Genomic DNA, 18,952 nt, shown 5'->3' on the forward strand with positions numbered 1-18,952 from the left:
CTGAAGCCAAATTGATCTTCCCCCAACTCAGCTTCAACTTGTTTTTCCATTCTTCTGTAAATAATACGTGTTAAAATTTTGCAGGCATGAGATACTAAACTAATAGTGCGGTAGTTTTCACACCTGTCAGCACCGGCTTTCTTGGGAATAGGTATAACAACATTCTGCCGAAAATCGGATGGGACTTCTCCTGTCTCATACATCTTGCACACTAAATGAAATAACCTTGCCATGCTGGTTTCTCCTAAGGCAGTCAGTAATTCAGAGGGAATATCATCAATTCCAGGTGCCTTGTTCCTATTTAGGTCACTCACAGCTCTGTCAAACTCTGACCTCAAAATTGGGTCTCCCATTTCATCAGCATCAACAGCCCCTTCATGTTCCAGAACGAAATTATCTACATCGTTACCTTGATACAACTGTTGGATATGCTCCAGCCATCTTTCTGCTTTGTCTTCTTTCCCTAGAAGTGGCTTTCCATCTGAGCTCTTAATATTCATGCACCTAGATTTCCTTTCTCCAAAGGTTTCCTTGATTTTCCTGTATGCAGCATCTACCTTTCCCAGGACCATACAGCCTTCGACATCCTTGCACTTCTCCTTCAGCCATTCTTCCTTAGCTACCTTGCACTTTCTATCCACATACTTATATACTGGTATATTTGTTTTTTAGTTTTATTTTTTTATTTCTGGAAACCTCACTTTTTGTCCACAAAGTGTTCTGTGGTTACTGTTTCTCCCTTCAAGACAAGCTTTTATTTTTACTCCAATTGTGTACTGCAACTCTTGTCCACATCATAGTCTCTTCCTGCATCGCGATTACAAATTTGATCGAACTCTTCAATAACATGGAGCATTTCCGTAGCTGTGAACAACCTATGAGAACTCAGACCAGCCAACCAAAACCTGTGCTACTATTTAACCAGAAGCCATGCAAATTATACAATATATATGCGACATGCTTCTTGCTTACTTATTTATTTACTTGATATATTGTACTGAAAAGGTGGACCCTCTTTGTCAATTTATTTCTTATGCTTCTTGCTTGTGGTGGGAACGGAACAGCCAACAGAGAGTGCAGAAAAGTACCAACCTCTGGATTTCTGTATGCCAGGAGCACTATTTCAACCTTGACACAAATAATACCTGCCGTCCAATTTTTTACCATTATAGTTTGCGTGTAGGCTATATATGACATGTACTTTTAAAAGTAAAGTACTATACGCGAACCTTTTCTTGAGCCCTGAGTTCCCTAGTGCTGAATCGATAGACCTCGGTTATCTTCGACATCCATATTGGCAACCTTTGAAACACAAACTATGCATCCCTGTGCGACAACTGGCGTACACTTTACGAACTAGTACTGATGTTGTTTACACAGCAAAGCCAAACTACATAATTTATGCTAGGAACAAGATTCGCATCGAGAAATGTTATATAATGTTAAATAATGTATGTGTGATAGAGTTCTTGGCGTAAGATAATAAATGTTTAGAAAATTCACATCGATCGATCATATTATAGATTCAATTCAGATTTTATTTCCATCCAGTTGGCAGTATAACCGGAACCGTCAGCACTCCCTCCTTACCCCTCACCCCGTAAAAATCAGGCTCAAGAAAAACTTTGCGTATAGTAATTCTACTGCAGGTGTTTACTTTTAAAAATGTTAAATATAAAACTTATTATCAGTTTTCGTGGATAACCCTGTGGTGTAAGGCAAAATTACTTATTGAGCAATTTCTTGGTAAATGAAGTGGTATTCTCTACTATCAAAAATAATCCAGAATTTTCCCTGTGGCAGTCCACAGAAGATTTGTTATAAGAATTAGAAGGAACCACAGTGTTCCAGTAGAACTATAATTTATCCTAGTATAACATACTCTACGAACATATGAAAGACATTTGGGCAACACTAAAAGAACCTGTCACAGAACTTATGAAGAAATGTCTCAAACAAGGAAAAATACCAGACAAATGGCAGGAATCAACTTAAGTTATGTACAAGGGTAAAGGAGATGTGAGTGATAATAATAATAATAATAATAATAATAATAATATTTGTTTTACATCCCACTAACTACCCTTTTACAGTCTTCGGAGACGCCGAGGTGCCGGAATTTAGTCCCACAGGAGTTCTTTTACGTGCCAGTAAATCTACCGACACGAGGCTGATGTATTTGAGCACCTTCAAATACCACCGGATTGAGCCAGGTTCGAACCTGCCAAGTTGGGGTCAGAAGGCCAGCGCCTTAACCGTCTGAGCCACTCAGCCCGGCAGAGAGATGTGAGTGACCCGAACACCTACCATGGTATCGCTCTTGAGTGCATATTACTGAAGCTTCTTACAAAAACACTGACAAATCGATTGAGGGATAGGTCCTATAGTAGATGACAAAATACCAGAAGAACAATTCACATTTAAGAGGGGCAGATCAACAATCCAGGCAATCAATTGTTTGCTTAAAGATATACAAGAAGCACTCAGGTTGCAGAAAGGAAAGCTTTATGCGGTGTTTATAGATTTCCACAAATCCTCTGACTCCACAAGCAGGAGCCTAATACTTCAGAAACTGGAAGAGATAACAGGGAAAAACTGTTACACAAAGATTAAAAATATACTATCAGAAAACTATGCGAGAATATGCGATGATTTAGCACAGTCAAAACCAATTCTTCAGACAGTAGGGGGTCATTCAAGGGGATCCTCTGAATCCACTTCCTTTTAATGCAATAACACAGGATGTTACAGAAGTAATTGCTATGATTCGTGCAAAAATTTAATCTATTTACAATGGCGAAAAATGAGAGTATCCTCCTATTCAATACATCATATATTCCGTCATTAGACGGAGCAAACAAATTCAGACATGTTTCGGCTCGCTTGAGCCATTTACCAACAGATAGGTCTTCTCATGGGGTCACCCCAGCTTCAGGAATCCTTGCAGACATCTACATTGATCATTTAGAACATTCTCACATCATTGGCAAGATCAATGGCATTCAACACTGGACACGCTTTGTAGATGACACCTTTGTTATTTTAGACTCCCACGTTACTAACAGCAACACAGTACTTGGATTTCTCAACTCTATTGACCCACATATAAAATTCACCATAGAGTCAGAAAACAATAAAGCCCTTAATTACCTGGACTTAACCATTATGCGCAACAGCAACAACACTTTATCCTTCAATATATACAGGAAACCCACCCACACCATCAATACCATCCATCAGACCTCTGTGCACTCAGACATACATAAAAAAGCAGCTTACAATGGCATGGTCCTCAGAGCATTAACTATCCCTTTATCTCGCAAGAATTACAAAAAAGAAATTAATACCATCTACAACATTGCAGAACACAATGGTTTCAATAGAACCTTCATCAGCAGAATCATCAATAGATACAAAAGCAGACCCAAGACTACCCTAGTAAAAAATTCCGCTCCAAAAGAAAAATTTTCCACATTCACTTTCAATAATAGTAGCATTTACCAAATTTCTAATATTTTCAAGAAACACAACATCAAAATAGCTTACAGAACCTCCCACACCAACTCCAAACTCATTTTCAATCCACACACTGTCAACAATAACAATAGCAACATCAACAACAAATATTTGAACTCCGGAGTTTACAAATTAAAGTGCCAATCCTGTGATTCCAGCTACATAGGTCAAACAGGCCGCAATTTTGTCATAAGATACACCAAACATCGCAACGCTCTCAAATATAATCGTTTTTTCAGCTATGAGCGAACACCATAAAGCATCCAGCCATGAATACACTTCAATAGATAAAGACCTGAAGATCTTGCATTATGAGCAAAAAGGCACCTTGCTCAACGTTCTCGAGAGCATCCACATCGATTTAGATCAGTTTATGAACCCCACTCACAATTTAAATGAAGTCAGCAAGAAAAAGAACATTCTACTTGAAACATTCATTCCATACATTTGTCAGAATTTCCATAACACAAACAAACCCCACCTCCATCTCCCCGACTCACCACCACTCCCCCCTCCTCACACCAACCCTCCCCCTCCACTCCTTCCAACCTAACAAACACAGCCAAACCAACAATAGACTCGATCACGCGACCGAGACCATCACTTTGAGAAGGCCACGCCATTCGAGCTTTAGAAGTCAGCGAGTAAACTAACATCCTCTTGAAACATTCATTCCTTATATTTTGCCAAACAAACCCACCTCCATCTCTCAAACTCACCACCCCTCCCTTCCTCAAACCAGCCCTGCACCTCCCCTTCCCCCTCCGCTCCTTCCATCCTAGCAAATACAGCCGAACCAACAATAGACTCGATCACGCGAACGAGACCGTTACTTTGAGAAAGCCAGGCCATTAGAGAGGACAACCACCTACTGCACACCGTAAGTTTAAGCTTTCTTCACAACCATTCCACACTTTTTACTTATCAACCCATGTTTCTCATACAACCTCATTTTTTTCCATTACAGATTAGAACTTCATTGACGGTTTCCACTAGATTACTACAATTTACTATGCATCTGTCTTCTACCTAACACAGCTTCTCAATTTTTATACGTGGCCCTTCCGACCCCTCTATAATAAGGCAAAACGCCAGCCAACATTAGGAAACAATAATGAAGAAAGGGATCGCTACATTGAGAAGATATTGAGAATGCTGCTATTTCTAAAGCCTTAAATTTCATGGTGGTTTTTTTTTTTTTTCCCCTCCTTGTCACAGGCTTTTCGCCTGCAGGTTATATCAGGCTTGGTTTCTCTCAAAAATGTTTGCTCCCGCTCTCCTCCTGACCAATTTGATGTGATGGGTTTCCACTAGGATGATTTTGACAGCAATTTCAAACTGTTTTGTCATTTTTACTAAACCAATAATTTGCAAACTATGAGGTCCACAACCTCACCATGTGCTACTATTATTCATTTCCATCTGCATCATTTGTTTTCTCATTCCCTTGTTTCTTAGGTTAACGCAGTTTTTAGTATCAATTATTATTTCAAATTAACACCTGTTTCACTGAATTTTGTTGCAATAAGTTGTTTTTTGCTCTGCATATTGATGTAAATATTGTATATTTGTGCTAATTTTGTTTCCGTCTAGGCTCTCTTTTGTTTGTTTTTTCATTTGCTCTTTCATTATGTTTTTTAGCATTTTTTCAACTTATATTATGTAAATTATTCCAACCCCCGTAATTTTTTTCACTGAAGATGGCTCAAGCGAGCCGAAACATGTCTGAATTTGTTTGCTCCGTCTAATGACGGAATATATGATGTATTGAATAGGAGGATACTCTCATTTTTCGCCATTGTAAAGTGAAAACCGTCAATACGGAATGATTCTAATATCTTGTAATAAAATTTATCTATACGCGGATGACATGGTAACTGTATCGCCATATTGAGATGAACCACAAAAAGCAGCACCAATCTGACAAATTGGTCAAAAGAAAACAATTTAGAAATTAATGATCAGAAGACAATAGTCATGGTTTTTAGAAGGGGAGGAAGACAAGCGGCATTAGATATAATAAGCTACGAAGGTTCACCTTTAAAGATTGTCAATACATTCAAGTATCTCGGAATAACTTTTCAGACAACTGGAACCACATTTACAGCTCACATAAAAGAAAGGACCCTGGCTGCAATAATAGCAATATACGACATAGATCACCTTAGTCAACTGTCCATCAAAACGGACTTGAAACACTGCCGCCTTAAAGTTACTCCAACTGTCACTTACGGCATTGAAACAATTTGGACCTCCTGAAAAAGAAAACTAAAAGAAATAGAAAGGGTGAAAGCAACTTTCCTTAAAAGAGCCCTATGCGTATCTAAATACACACCCTCTGGACTTGTGTATGAACTGACCCGAGAACCTTTCTTCATCGAGGACTTGCGACATACAATGACTCTACAATCAACAAAGGCATGTCAAGAGCTCCTACATGAATTGAAATTAAGGAAGACAAAAATTTGGAAGGATTTTTATATAATGGGTGCAATGACAACAGTCAATTGGTGGCAGAGTTGCTTCGACCTCAGACATACTGTGCCCGTGCAGCTGTCCACGACTTCCATCACAAGGCATGTGTTCCACCAAGATTTCATGATCTGAACCATGACTGTGTATGTCGATGGTGTGAGAAGTTCACTGGTCGTTACCACACACTGGAGTGCCCGAAGAGACCGTGTTCTCTGACAAAACTTTGTAGTGATTAAGTTTATACCCTTGCACATTGTGCGCTTTTCTGTATAAATAATCTGTTAAATGCATTAGTGTGTTCTGTTCTAACAGATAAGATTTTCTTATCTATTTGCATCTTTCAGTCTCACAGATGTTATTGATTATACAATACTTATTGCGTCAGTACTTTCACACACACCCTGCTGAAATTTTTAGTTGCATACCAGCAGTCAGAATCTGATAAATCCACATAATACACTACAACATTAGTTGAATCACAAGAAACTCCTGCATAATTTATCAAAATTTATATGTTACACTAACAAACACAGCTCAATTTTATTAACTCACATAATGCCCAGTTGAGCTACGACATGTCATGACAATTTGCGGTACATGGCTTCCATCACAGAATATGTGACAATACAAAACATCATAGTCTGCAGGAGGATTGTATGTGTCGGCTGTGGAAGAATCGTTGCAATCGCTATCGCCTCCAGGAATGTGGAAAAAGAGTGGTGTCCTTGACCAAATTTTGTAGTGACTAACATAGAGAACTATGTGAACATTTATTCCATGTATTTATGTATATAACTATCCCATGACCATTGGCTGCATTATTATAATGCCCAGTTGATGAGATCAGTACTATAAAAGGCAATACTGTTCAGAAATTGGCTCCAATAAATTTAACACTGCTGTTGCAGGTACAGTACCTCAATTTATTCCAATACCACTATTTGAGTCCAGAATCTATAAAAATATAATTTTTGAAGAAGACTAAACACTGGGGAAAACCAACCAAGTGCATGGAAATGCATCAATTTCTTCATCAAAGGTTATCTAATCTAAATAGCTTATTGCATTTACCTGAAGGTAAACGAGTGCAGTAAAATGTTCAAACATTTCATCGTTATGTTTGTATTTACTATACCCATTCAATTAAAAACACTGACAGCTGTCTCGCTCTATTGTAATGAAAAACGCATGACAACTTGTATTATGAAATATTAAAAGTGAAATATATTAAGGGGACTGTAAAGAACATGCATGAAAATGTAATTTTCTAAATTTCAACACTAAAAATACACACACAAAAATACTAAACTAACATGAATGATAGAGCGCATCAATAGCCCCGATCCACATTGCAAAAAATATGATAATGTTTGGTATCTCAGTTGAGTTGTTTCTCCCTTAATTTCCTCAAGATGATAGTCTCTCAAGTGTCGTCAAACAAATAACAGAGAATATATAAAACTATATAAATATTTAAAGAAACTGATATTCATAAAAGCTTAATAAATCCTCTTAAAACTAATAATACCACCAATAACTTTCCTATGAATGACGTGACAGGCAATCTGTCACGCGATTACTCATTCCAAAACAACACTTATGGTAAAACATACAATCTATGAATCAAGAGTCTATTAAAGTAATTTTATACATACACAGTACGTGTCAAACTTAATTTTTAAAGTAATTACGAGAAAACTACAAATTTGACAGCACCATTCAAACGTCATTTTAGAAAGAATTAAAAGGTTAAGCCATCAAACTTCAACCAAATTAGTTACACTTACACAAAATTAAGTAGCTGTAAGACTAATATTTAATATAGACATTTCAGGTCTCCTTCAACCCTAACAGCTCAGCATGACTAGATGATGTATTTGCTGACTAGCAGATGACAGCAAGCTGCAAGCTGCCTTCCACTCTGAAGTTCCAACTACTTCGCAAGAAAATGAATTTCGCGATGATAGCCTGCGTGGACAAATGTGTTGGTTCCATGGGGCCAGTAATAAGAAGTCTCCTGGCAATCCTAAATATTTAAAACGTTTTATGCTATATGTGTGAATTATCAGATAATGAGGTTAAATTATCAAATATGTGTTAATCAGTCGCAAAACTCGTTGTTCTTGGTTTTAAAATAAACCACCTCTCAAACCTATTCAGCTATAGTAACGTACTCTAGCAGGAAATACAGAAAGTAATTTCTAAGTTTTAAAAAACAATTGAAGACAAGTGCCCAGTCTTAAAGGTTTGCATCTATCATCTATGTATAATGCTGCTCCCGCCAAATCAGGCAAAAGTGTTTGACAGGTGATAGCAAGGACCAGGTTAATACTGTTTTATCGTGTACATTGTTTTATTTTCCTGCCTTGTAGTCTAATGTGCGCGTTTTTACTACAATAGCTATACCAATACATATAACTGCCAGATTCCATTCGTTTATAAGTGCTTGAGAATATCTATTTATATTAATAGTGATATAATATGCCTGCGAGAAGAAGACCGATGAGATATGCCCATTGTGAAGGGCATACGGACGTATGTTACACTGATGATGGAAAGTAAGTTGAAATAGTCGTAATGTACTTATTCATTCATTTCCCGTATCCTTAATGAACGAATTACAACCAGTGGCCCTGTATAAACATAAGAATAGAACTCTTATCACCATCACTATGTGATGCAGAACCTTGTCAGGGAACAATACCTTTCTTTATAATATATTACATGTTATCTTCGACACACCGCCCCATAGAATTTGCAGACACAATCTAAACCTGGTTGGTGAAATTTTGAATCATCACATCAGATTGTGGAATCCATGTAAGGCTGCAAATATGGTCATCACATGACGCAGCTCATACTTTGCATCCAGTCCTGAAAAATCATAACATTGGTGGCATGGAAACAAGTCCAGATTTCTTCTCTTTTTTTTTTTTTTTTTTCTTCATTAAATCATGCAGAACAGTCTTGTATACAGTTGTTGCGGGCAGAAGCATATTGTAAGCTGTAGTTCTTCTACTCGTACATAATACTGTTCTCTGGCCAATATGTATGTTAGACAGGATGGTGTGAACTTAGACAGGCACATGACCTTCTTGAATAATGTTGCTTTGACTTTCTCCAGTTCTTTTAAGTGCCCTTCTATGAGATATTCCCATGTGTTTTGCAGTCCATATATCATGACAGGCAATATCTTTACTTGGAATAGTTTTATGGCTGTTACAAGAGATATCTGCCGAAATGCTGCATGTCGTTGATTGCTTTTATTGCTGCACTGACTGTGTTTTTAATGTGCAAGGTATAGGCTATAGGCCTATACTGCCAGCTGTTCAAAATGTCACACCCAGATATTTGAAATGTCACTGTAGATATTGGTCCAGTCTTACAATGGAATACAGCTTGTTTCCCTCCTCTTCTAAAGGTCGGCGACATGGTCTTTCCCTCGTTCATATACAGTTCATTAATGAATTAACTAATTGCAACAAAAATGTGCAAGACAAAATCATACCATGATCCAAACTCAACTTGTGTCTGCGAACTGTGTGAGTCGGGCTGATAGACTCAGACGGTTGAAGCACTGGCCTTTTGACCGCAACTTGGCAGGTTTGATCCTGGCTCAGTCCTGTGGTATTTGAAGGTGCTCATATATGTCAGCCTTGTGTCTGTAGATTTACTGGCATGTAAAAGAACTTCTTCAGGACTAAATTCCAGCACCTTGGCGTCTCTGAAAGCCGTAAAAGTAGTTAGTGGGACATAAAGCCAATAAAATCATTACTGTATTACTATTCAAACTGTGTGACAGAATTTGCAAACATTACCACGTTTTTAAGTGTATAAATTGAGGAAAACCTATCATAGACTACCGGGTACTGCATGAACTGAAATGCATAGTAATCATGTTGCCATTGATGCTTTCGCAGCCCATACTTATAGACATGATACAGGCTTTTGGGCTTATGCCGTGTCAAGAAAATAAGGTGAAATTCTTTAAGTTTTGCAGAGAAATAGGCTGTATTGTTTTAGAAGCCTTTCTCGAGGACAGTCGAGATTTTCTTCTGATGACACGGCGTTAGCCCAAAAGCCTATATCATGTCCATACTAATCTTATTCTGCACAAATTGTGCGCATTAATAAATTAAATATACATTCCATTTCTTTTTGCCCAATCTTCCAGTTGATTGTGAGTTGTCTGCAGTTCATTTTGTGACATAGAAGTGTAAGGGTTTTTGAGATCTATTAGGTATTTATATTATCGGCACACTTTTTCGGGATAGATTTACTCCCTAGTGCTGAATTGGTCGACCTCGGCAATCTTAGAGATTCGTATTGGCAACCTTTGAAACACTAACTATGAATCGCTTATGCATCGCTGTGCGACATCTGGCGTACACTTTACGTACTGTTGTTGTTTATACAGCAAAGCCAAACTATAGAATTCATGCTAGGATGAAGATTCGCGTCGAGAAATGTTATATAATGTGTGTGTGTGTGTGTGTGTGTGTGTGTGTGTGTGTGTGTGTGTGTGTGTGTGTGTGTGTGTGTGTGTGTGTGTGTGTGTGTGTGTGTGTGTGTGTGTGTGTGTGTGTGTGTGTGTCACAGTTGTTGGCTTAAGATAAGAACAGTTTAGAAACCGTATCGATTGATCATATTCTCGATTCAATTCAGATTTAATTTTCATTCAGTTGGCAGCACTACCGGAACTGGGAGAGCTCCCTCCTTACTCTTCACCCCCGTACACAAATCTATCCAGAAAAAGTGTGCCGATAATACTTATTATTTATTAAGAGTCGGCATAAACACAGGCTACACTTCTTTTATTTACATCCTAAGAGTATATAGGTGGCACAGTCCACAGAGTAAGCAAAGTTCTCACACTATTATTCCTTCGCCCTTAAGTATAGCTACATGAAAGAATGTTCACAATACCCCCACAGAAGCTATTACCATATCAGAGATAACAGATAATGCTTCGCCTTCTCTAATTCTCTGAGTTCTATTTTCTAGAAACTTAGCCACCCATTCAATCACTCTTTTGTCAAATTCAAATTGTACCAATTTTTGCCAGTCGTATCCCATGATCTAGCCTATCAAATGCCTTAGATAGGTCAATTGCGATACAGTCCAATTGACCTTCTGAATCCAGGATATCTGCTATCTTGCTGGAATCCTACAAGTTGAGCTTCAGTGGAATAACCTTTCCTAAACCCGAACTGCCTTCTGTCAAACCAGTTATAAATTTCGCAAACATGTCTAATATAATCAGAACTACTAATATGCAACTTGTTACCATATTTGTAGACAAGGACCTACATCATCATCCTCACATTGTCCGGCTCCATGGCTAAATGGTTAGCGTGCTGACCTTTGGTCGCAGGGGTCCCGGATTCAATTCCCGGCACAGTCAGGGATTTTAACCTTAATTGGTTAATTTTGCTGGCATGGGGGCTGGGTGTATGTGTCGTATTCTTCATCATTTCATCCTCATCACAATGAGCAGGTAGCCTAAGGGAGTCAAATCATAATACCTGCATCTGGCGAGCCAAACTCCTCGGACACTCTCGGCACTAAAAGCCATACGCCATTTCATATATCATCCTCACATTTATAATTTGTAATTTTTCTTAAAAAACTACAATTAAGAGCAGTCAGGATCCTGATTTATTATCTTTCAGGTTCGAGATTAAGGCTGAAGATGCCCTTTAAAAAGGGGCGAAACATGTCCGTATAATTTAATAAGTTTTAATTCTTAATTAAGATTACTCTTTATATATTGAATAGGTGGAATTTAATAAACATTAATATTTCTTTGACTTTAAGTGGTATGTTCCAAGCTGTCAGTGGAGAGATGGCATGGAATGACATCAGTAGACAAATAAGTTTGAGTGGTGACTTTGAAAGTAGGAAAGATCACAGTATGAAGGTAAAGTCGGAATTCAAGAGGACATGTTGGGGTAAATATTCGTTTATAGGGAGGGGAATTAGGGATTGGAATAACTCACCAAGGGAGATGTTCAATAAATTTCCAATTTCTTTGCTATCATTTAAGAAAAAGCTAGCAAAACAACAGATATGAATCTACCACCTGGATGACTGGCCTAAATGCAGATCAGTAATGATTGATTGACCTCCCGATCCTACTATTTCTTGTTGTAAAGCATGGTATAACCGTTGAATGGTTAATTTATGGCAGACTTAACTCTCTTGGACAAAAATTCTGCCTAAAGGTTTTCGTTCATTTCTTACTAAAAATATGTCCATCTTCTTTTCAGATACATTTTAACCTGTGGAGGGGATGGAGATGTTCGGCTGTGGTTTGGCTTGGAGGATGATGATCCCACTTCACACTGTGTGGGAGAGAAAGCTTTTGCAGTTTGCCATAAGGTAAAATCAGTTATGCAATATTTAAATAACTTTTAGTATCATTGTGATTTATACAATACGGAGATTCCTTGAATAACAAGAAATATTGGAGATTTTCTTTCTAAACCTGGACGCAAGTGCAAAAACAGATATAACTTGGAAACAATATTCTCTCACTCATGGTTAACTAATGCAGATATTGAGCTCGAATTATTATTATTATTATTATTATTATTATTATTATTATTATTATTATTATTATTATTACTTGTATGTATGGCTATGAAGTGATGTACATCCATTTATTATTCCAAACCAAACCCCATGGCACTACAGCCCTTGAAGGGCCTTGGCCTACCAAGCGACCGCTGCTCAGCCCGAAGGCCTGCAGATTACGAGGTGTCGTGTGGTCAGCACGACGATTCCTCTCGGCCGTTATTCTTGGCTTTCTAGACCGGTCCATTTATTATTAGTATTATTATTATTTACACAGTCAAATGATCATACTGTGTGTGAGGTTATGTCATGAAAGTATTAGTATTATTATTATTACATCATATGTATTATCTGCGCACTTTTTATCAATAGATTTGTGTACGGGTTTGAGGAGTAAGTACGAAGCAATTCCCGTTCCGGTAGTACTGCCAACTGAATGGAAATTAAATCTGAATTGAATCGATAATATGATGGATTGATATGAATTTTGCTAAACCTTTGTTATCTTAAGCCAACAACTGTGTCACACACACACATTATATAACATTATATAACATTTCTCGATGCAGATCTTATTCCTAGAGTGAATTCTATAGTTTGGCTTTGCTGTGTAAATAACAAAAGTACTAGTACGTAAAGTGTACGCCGGATGTCGCACAGCAATGCATAAGCGATTCATAGTTTGTGTTTCAAAGGTTGCCAGTACGAATCTCGAAGATTGCCGAGGTCGACCAATTCAGCACTAGGGTGTAAATCTATCCAGAAAAGGTGCGCAGATAGTACATACGATATGATCGCGCTGTTTGTGAGGTTATGCCATGAGACGTGCTGTATATAAATATTAATATGAGTTCAGTTAATGTAAATACCTGTATATTAATACTATTCTACCTGCATATATATCCGACTCATTGGCTGAATGGTCAGCGTACTGGCCTTCAGTTCAGAAGTTCCAGAGTTCGATTCCCAGGCAGGTCGGGGATTTTAACCTTCATTGGTTATTTCCAGTGGCTCGGGGGCTGGGTGTTTGTACTGTCCTCAGCATCCCTGCAACTCATACATAACACTATCCTCCACCACAATAACACGCAGTTACCTACACATGGCAGATGCCGCCCACCCTCATCGGAGGGTCTGCCTTATAAGGACTGTACCCGGCTAGAAATACCCTCACAAAATATTCTAGGGCCTACCTGTATGTATAATTTGTAATCCATAACTGTGAAACACACTGTAACTTCCAGAATAGCAATAGGTAGGCGAGAATGATTGAGAATATTCCGTACACTATGCCTATGTATTATGCACTCTCGAGTTTTCGAGAAGGTATTGCCTCTAATGTATCTTTTTGAAACCTGGCCAGGATACCTTTATAAAGTGATGATCTTGACGGTGAAGTTAGTTATTATTTGGAAATTACTGTTAAGTGAGTTGTTGGAAGAGAGTTATTTTGTAGCAAGGTTATGCTTGTGACAACGTATGGACATGCTTTTAAGCAGTCAACTGTTTTATTTGTGTTCCAAGGTTGTAATCTGCATGTGCAGCGATTGGCTTTTGTCAAAATGGCGGCTTGGTGATCAGTGTTTTTTTTGCAACAGCCGTGATCAAGGTTACACTGTATGTGTGTTTAATTTGTCAATAAATGTAAATAAAATAATTGTACAAACTGACAGCATCTCGTGTGCATCTTTGTGGATACGTTAACCTGACAGACTGCAGGATGAAATGACTCTACATAGACTGAAGTAATGTGTCCACATGTGAAGGATGGATCTTGGTAAAATACTAAGGAAAATGTACGAAATCCAGCTGACATATTGACAAACAAGCATTAGATATATGGATGTGGTGAGAAATAATATCCAGGAAATGGGACAAGATTATCAATCAATCACTACTGATGTGCATTTAGGGCAGTTGCCTAGCTGGCATATTCCCTACCTGTTGTTTTCCTAGCCTTTTCTTAAATTATTGCAAAGAAATTGGAAATTTATTGAACATCTCACTTGGTAAAATATTCCAATCCCTAACTCCCCTTCCTATAAACAAATATTTGTCCCAATGTGTCCTCTTGAATTCCAACTTGATCTTCATATTTTGATCTTTCCTACTTTTAAAAACTACTCAAACTTATTCGTCTACTAATGTCATTCCACGCCATCTCTCCACTGACAGCTCGTCTTCTTTCTCCCAGGTCTTTCCAGCCCAAACTTTGTGACATTTTTGTAACGCTACTCTTTTGTCGAAAATCACGCAGAACAAATCGCGCTGCATTTCTTTGGATATTTTCCAGTTCTTGAATCTGGTGAGGGTCCCATACACTGGAACCATACTCTAGTTGGGGTCTTAGCAGAGACTTACATGCCCTATCCTTTATACCCTTATCATCATCATCATTTCCTATTATCCAGCTGTAGCCGGGTAGGGGCAAATATGGTTCCTCTCCACTTTCTTTGGTCTTTCCACCACTCCTCCTCCAACACAGCACTGTGTCCCAGTCCACGTTTCTTCCTCTAATACTGCATTGGAGTGTGTCCTTCCATCTCAATCGTGGTCGTCCCTGGTTTCTCCTTCCTTGCATTTCCATTGCCCTTTTTTTTGCATTCTTTCATCACTCATTCGCTTTATGTGCCCAGACCATCTTAGTCGGTTCTTCTCTATTCTATCATTCATTTTTTCAACTCCAATTTCTTCCCGGATTTTCTCATTCCTTATTTTGTCTCATGAATTCTTCTGTATCATACTCCTCAGGAACTTCATTTCGGCTGGCTGTATTTGACTCTCATCCTTCTTTGTCATTGTCCAAGTTTCTGCTCCGTAAGTTGTTACGGGTACGCAGAGCATCTTATACATAGTTTCCTCCACGAACCTACTATGCTGGCGTAGCAGGGGGAGAGGTGATACTCCCACGTGGCTCGTCTCGGGTGGCGGACAGGGGAGTCCTAACCAGCTTGCCGTCGGGCTTGAGGGAAATAAAAACCTCTCGTGGACCAAACACACTAACCCCTGCGGGTGGGGGACTCACATGTAGAATACATCCGCGGTATCCTCTACCTGTCGTAAGAGGTGACTAAAAGGGGCCCAAGGGGCTCTCAACTTGGGAGTGTGGGTTTGGCGACCACGGGGCCCTTAGGTGAGTCCTGGCATTGCTTCCACTTACTTGTAACAGGCTCCTCACTTTCATCTATCCTGTCAAACCTCCCTTGCTCAACTTTGTTCTTTTCCGACCCCTACGGTATTAGAGCATTCGAGGCTTAGGGAGTCTTTCATTTTCACGCCCTTTGTGGCCCTTGTTTTTCTTTGTCCGTTACTTCAGTTTTCGAAGTGACGGATGACTACTTTTTTCTTCTTTTTTACCTTTGTCCACCCCCTGTGGGTGGGGGACGCATACGAAGAATACACACACGGTATCTCCTGCCTGTCGTAAGAGACAACTAAAAGGGGCAACCAAGGGATGATTGAATTAGAACCATGAAACTACTTTTGATTAGTACCATCATGTGGGGAACGCAATGGGTTGCCTGTACTTGCGAGTAGTACCACTATATTGGGTACGAAATAGGTTTGTGATTAATAGCAGCAGAGAGTGTGTCACTGTTGGTTTCCAGTACCCGTGAGACGTACCCTTGTGAGCAACACCACGTGTCTGGGCGTTGCCTGTGATTAGTACCATTATATGAGCGGCACCGTGGGTCTGCGTTGCCTGCGCTTAGTACCCACTATGGCCAAGCAGCCATCAATTTTTGATAATGAGACAAAGTCTCTTAGTGCATTGGCACTGCCGGTGGCTCCAGTTAGCCTACGCAGTGGCCTCCACGGTATACACTAGCCAGCGTATTGGTAGATGTGCTAGGTACCAACTGATGAGCCCACCCTAGCACACGAGGGCGAAACGCTGGCAACCAAGAATGAGTTAGCTGGAAAATTTATAATGTCCAATGACGGACCATTTATATTGGTATTATAAATTTACTCATTCAGGACAAATATTTCAGAAATCAACATCTGTCACACTAGACTAGAGCGAGGTAATAATACCAAAGGAAAACAACAATAGTTTATTTTCGAAGGAACAGCTGATCATACCACTGTAGTTAAGGTCTTAGACATTTTGAAAATCCTATTATTGAACTGAATTTGGTAATTTCACATAAATCATAAAAATAGTAATGAACTAAAAAAACAATTCAAATAATATTCAAACATCTCAGGAACCTAAATGGCTGGATTTTGAGCTTTTTTGTTTTGTGACACTGAAAACATTCATTGCAAAATATCACAAGGTAATCTAATCTTAGTTTCACAAATAATTTCAACACTAATGACTTAGTACCTTCAGAGCATTAATGTGGGAAATCAGGTATTAACATTAAGGAATTAATAGTATACTACATCGAAGTTAGTGAGCATACAGCCTACGTTCTCTCGGCTCCTCTGACAAACGTGCAAATAGCTGGGCGGCTTATCAGCTTACATTTCGGAGAGTGGGTTCGAACTCCACTGTCGCCAGCCCTGAAGATGGTTTTCTGTGGTTTCCCATTGTTAAAACAGTCTGTACCTTAATTAAGGCCATGGTTTCTTCCTTCTCGCTCCAAGCCCTTTCCTATCCCACTGTTGCCAAAAGACCTATCTGAGTCGGTGCAACGTATGACTGTGTGTTGTGCTCCTTTGAGACGAGCTAATCATCTGTTATCAATAACTTTCGGTTCGAAGAAATCTGCGGAGTTTCCATACTAATTACTTCTTCTCTGCTGACATAAACTAGCTATCTCCAAAATGATTGGAACATAACGTGATGTTATTGTACAAATAGTTCACATTTTTCTTCAATAAATCATCCCCCCTACTATTTACAAGCAATTTTCTTGTCTTTCTTCTTTTTTTAATCCATTTACCCTACAGGGTTGGTTTTTCCTTCGAACTGAGTGAGGGATCCCACCTGTACCGCCTCTAGGGCAGTGGCCTGGAGCGTGAGACTTTGGTTTGGGGGATACAACTGGGGAGGAGAGCCAGTAGCTTGCCCAGGCGGCCTCATCAGCTATGCTGAAGAGGGGCTTTGTGGGGGATGGAAAGATTGGAAGGGCTAGACAAGCGAGATGGAAGGAAGCGACCGTGGCCTTAACTTACGTACCATCCCGGCATTTGCCTGGACAAGTGGGAAACCACGGAAAACGACTTCGAAGGTGGCTGAGGTGGGAATCGAACTCCCTTCTACTCAGTTAACCTCCCGAGGATGAGTGGACCGTTCCAGCCCTCGAACCACTTTTTCAAATTTCGTGGTAGAGCTGGGAATCAAACCCGGGCCTCCGGGTGGTGGTAGCTAATCACACTAACCACTACAGCAATTTTCTACACATTGAAAATCAAAACACCGCTACGTGTTAGAGGTTACGGTTGTGTTGAAACGTTATTTAAGTTCATATAATTGGATGGATTTCACTATGAGTTACATTCCTGAATCAGTGATGAACGAAATGCTTACTTATCTGAAGTTAAATTTCTGAATCTCCACAATATTGTTCTCTTATCCGAAAATGTAAACAGTAATTAAGGCTTTAATGTACAGGATCTTTAGAAAGCCTAAAGAATGATAGCTCTGGTGTCTTCTTGTAACTGAGCAATTTATTGAGCCACACACACCTCCTTTCGTGCATACCATGTCAATTTAATAGAAAACCGATCATCTATAATGTAATTACCTCACGCTTACCTCGCAAGACGTATACAACTTACACATCCCAGAAGACCGGCAGCTTGCTGGCCACGTGGAGCGCTGCAGTCGCATGGATGGAAAAAATAAGCCGAGCTTCGCAACTGTGTATATTAGACTGTGGCTGTACCTTAATTAAGGCCACGGCCGCTTCCTTCCCACTCCTAGCCCTTTCCTGTCCCATCGTCGCCATAAGACCTATCTGAGTCAGTGCAAAGTAAAGCAACTTGCAAAAAAAAAAAAAAAAAGAGAACTGGAGGTACCATGACTAGTATCCAGTACTAAGACTTGTGTAAAGCTGCAACCTTGTTTGGGGATGGCCATGGCTACCAGATTGCATGTCTCTATCAAAGTAGGTCAGAATCAATTTTTGCATTCTGGTTGCTCTGCCATCTTCCTGCTTAATGGACAGTTTCTAAGGTTGTGGACTCAACACAGACTTTAACGTGTCGACTTATTAGAACAGCAAGTTTTTTTCCCTGCCCTTTAAAACTTTACTACCTCACCCATGTATCAGGCAGGCATCAAGGCAGCTGCATTAATGTAAGTAAGACTTCCTCGAGGATTGTGTTATCTGACTCATAGCAGGAAATGTTTCACACTGCAGTTCTCTTATGGTATAGAATTTGTTTTATGGTTGTTAATTGCTGTGTTACACCAATCTCTTCTTTCTGA

General features: G+C 39.3%; 2 protein-coding genes across 4 annotated transcripts in view; one reads left to right on the forward strand and one right to left on the reverse strand.

Annotated features, from left to right (window-relative positions):
- Window positions 1-7,917, reverse strand: part of Tmem63 (transmembrane protein 63) — a 264,066-nt gene extending 256,149 nt beyond the window's left edge. For both annotated transcript variants that reach the window (XM_067151701.2, XM_067151702.2), the window contains exon 1: window positions 7,779-7,917. The gene's annotated coding sequence lies outside the window, so the exon portion shown is untranslated. The remainder of the gene's footprint in view (window positions 1-7,778) is intronic.
- A 327-nt stretch (window positions 7,918-8,244) lies between these two features.
- The window catches only part of Ctf4 (Chromosome transmission fidelity 4), a 175,681-nt gene continuing 164,973 nt past the window's right edge, over window positions 8,245-18,952 (forward strand). The window contains exons 1-2 of one of the 2 annotated variants that reach the window (XM_067151705.2): window positions 8,245-8,315; window positions 12,261-12,372. Coding sequence is in view for 1 of the 2 variants with exons in the window: in XM_067151703.2 (XP_067007804.2) it covers window positions 8,473-8,549; window positions 12,261-12,372 (189 nt within the window). In the remaining variant the exon portion in view is untranslated. Of the gene's footprint in view, window positions 8,550-12,260; window positions 12,373-18,952 lie in introns of both variants that reach the window. The other variant, XM_067151703.2, reaches the window with a different exon arrangement.

Source organism: Anabrus simplex, chromosome 7, assembly GCF_040414725.1.
Source record: "Anabrus simplex isolate iqAnaSimp1 chromosome 7, ASM4041472v1, whole genome shotgun sequence".
NCBI lineage: Eukaryota > Metazoa > Arthropoda > Insecta > Orthoptera > Tettigoniidae > Anabrus > Anabrus simplex.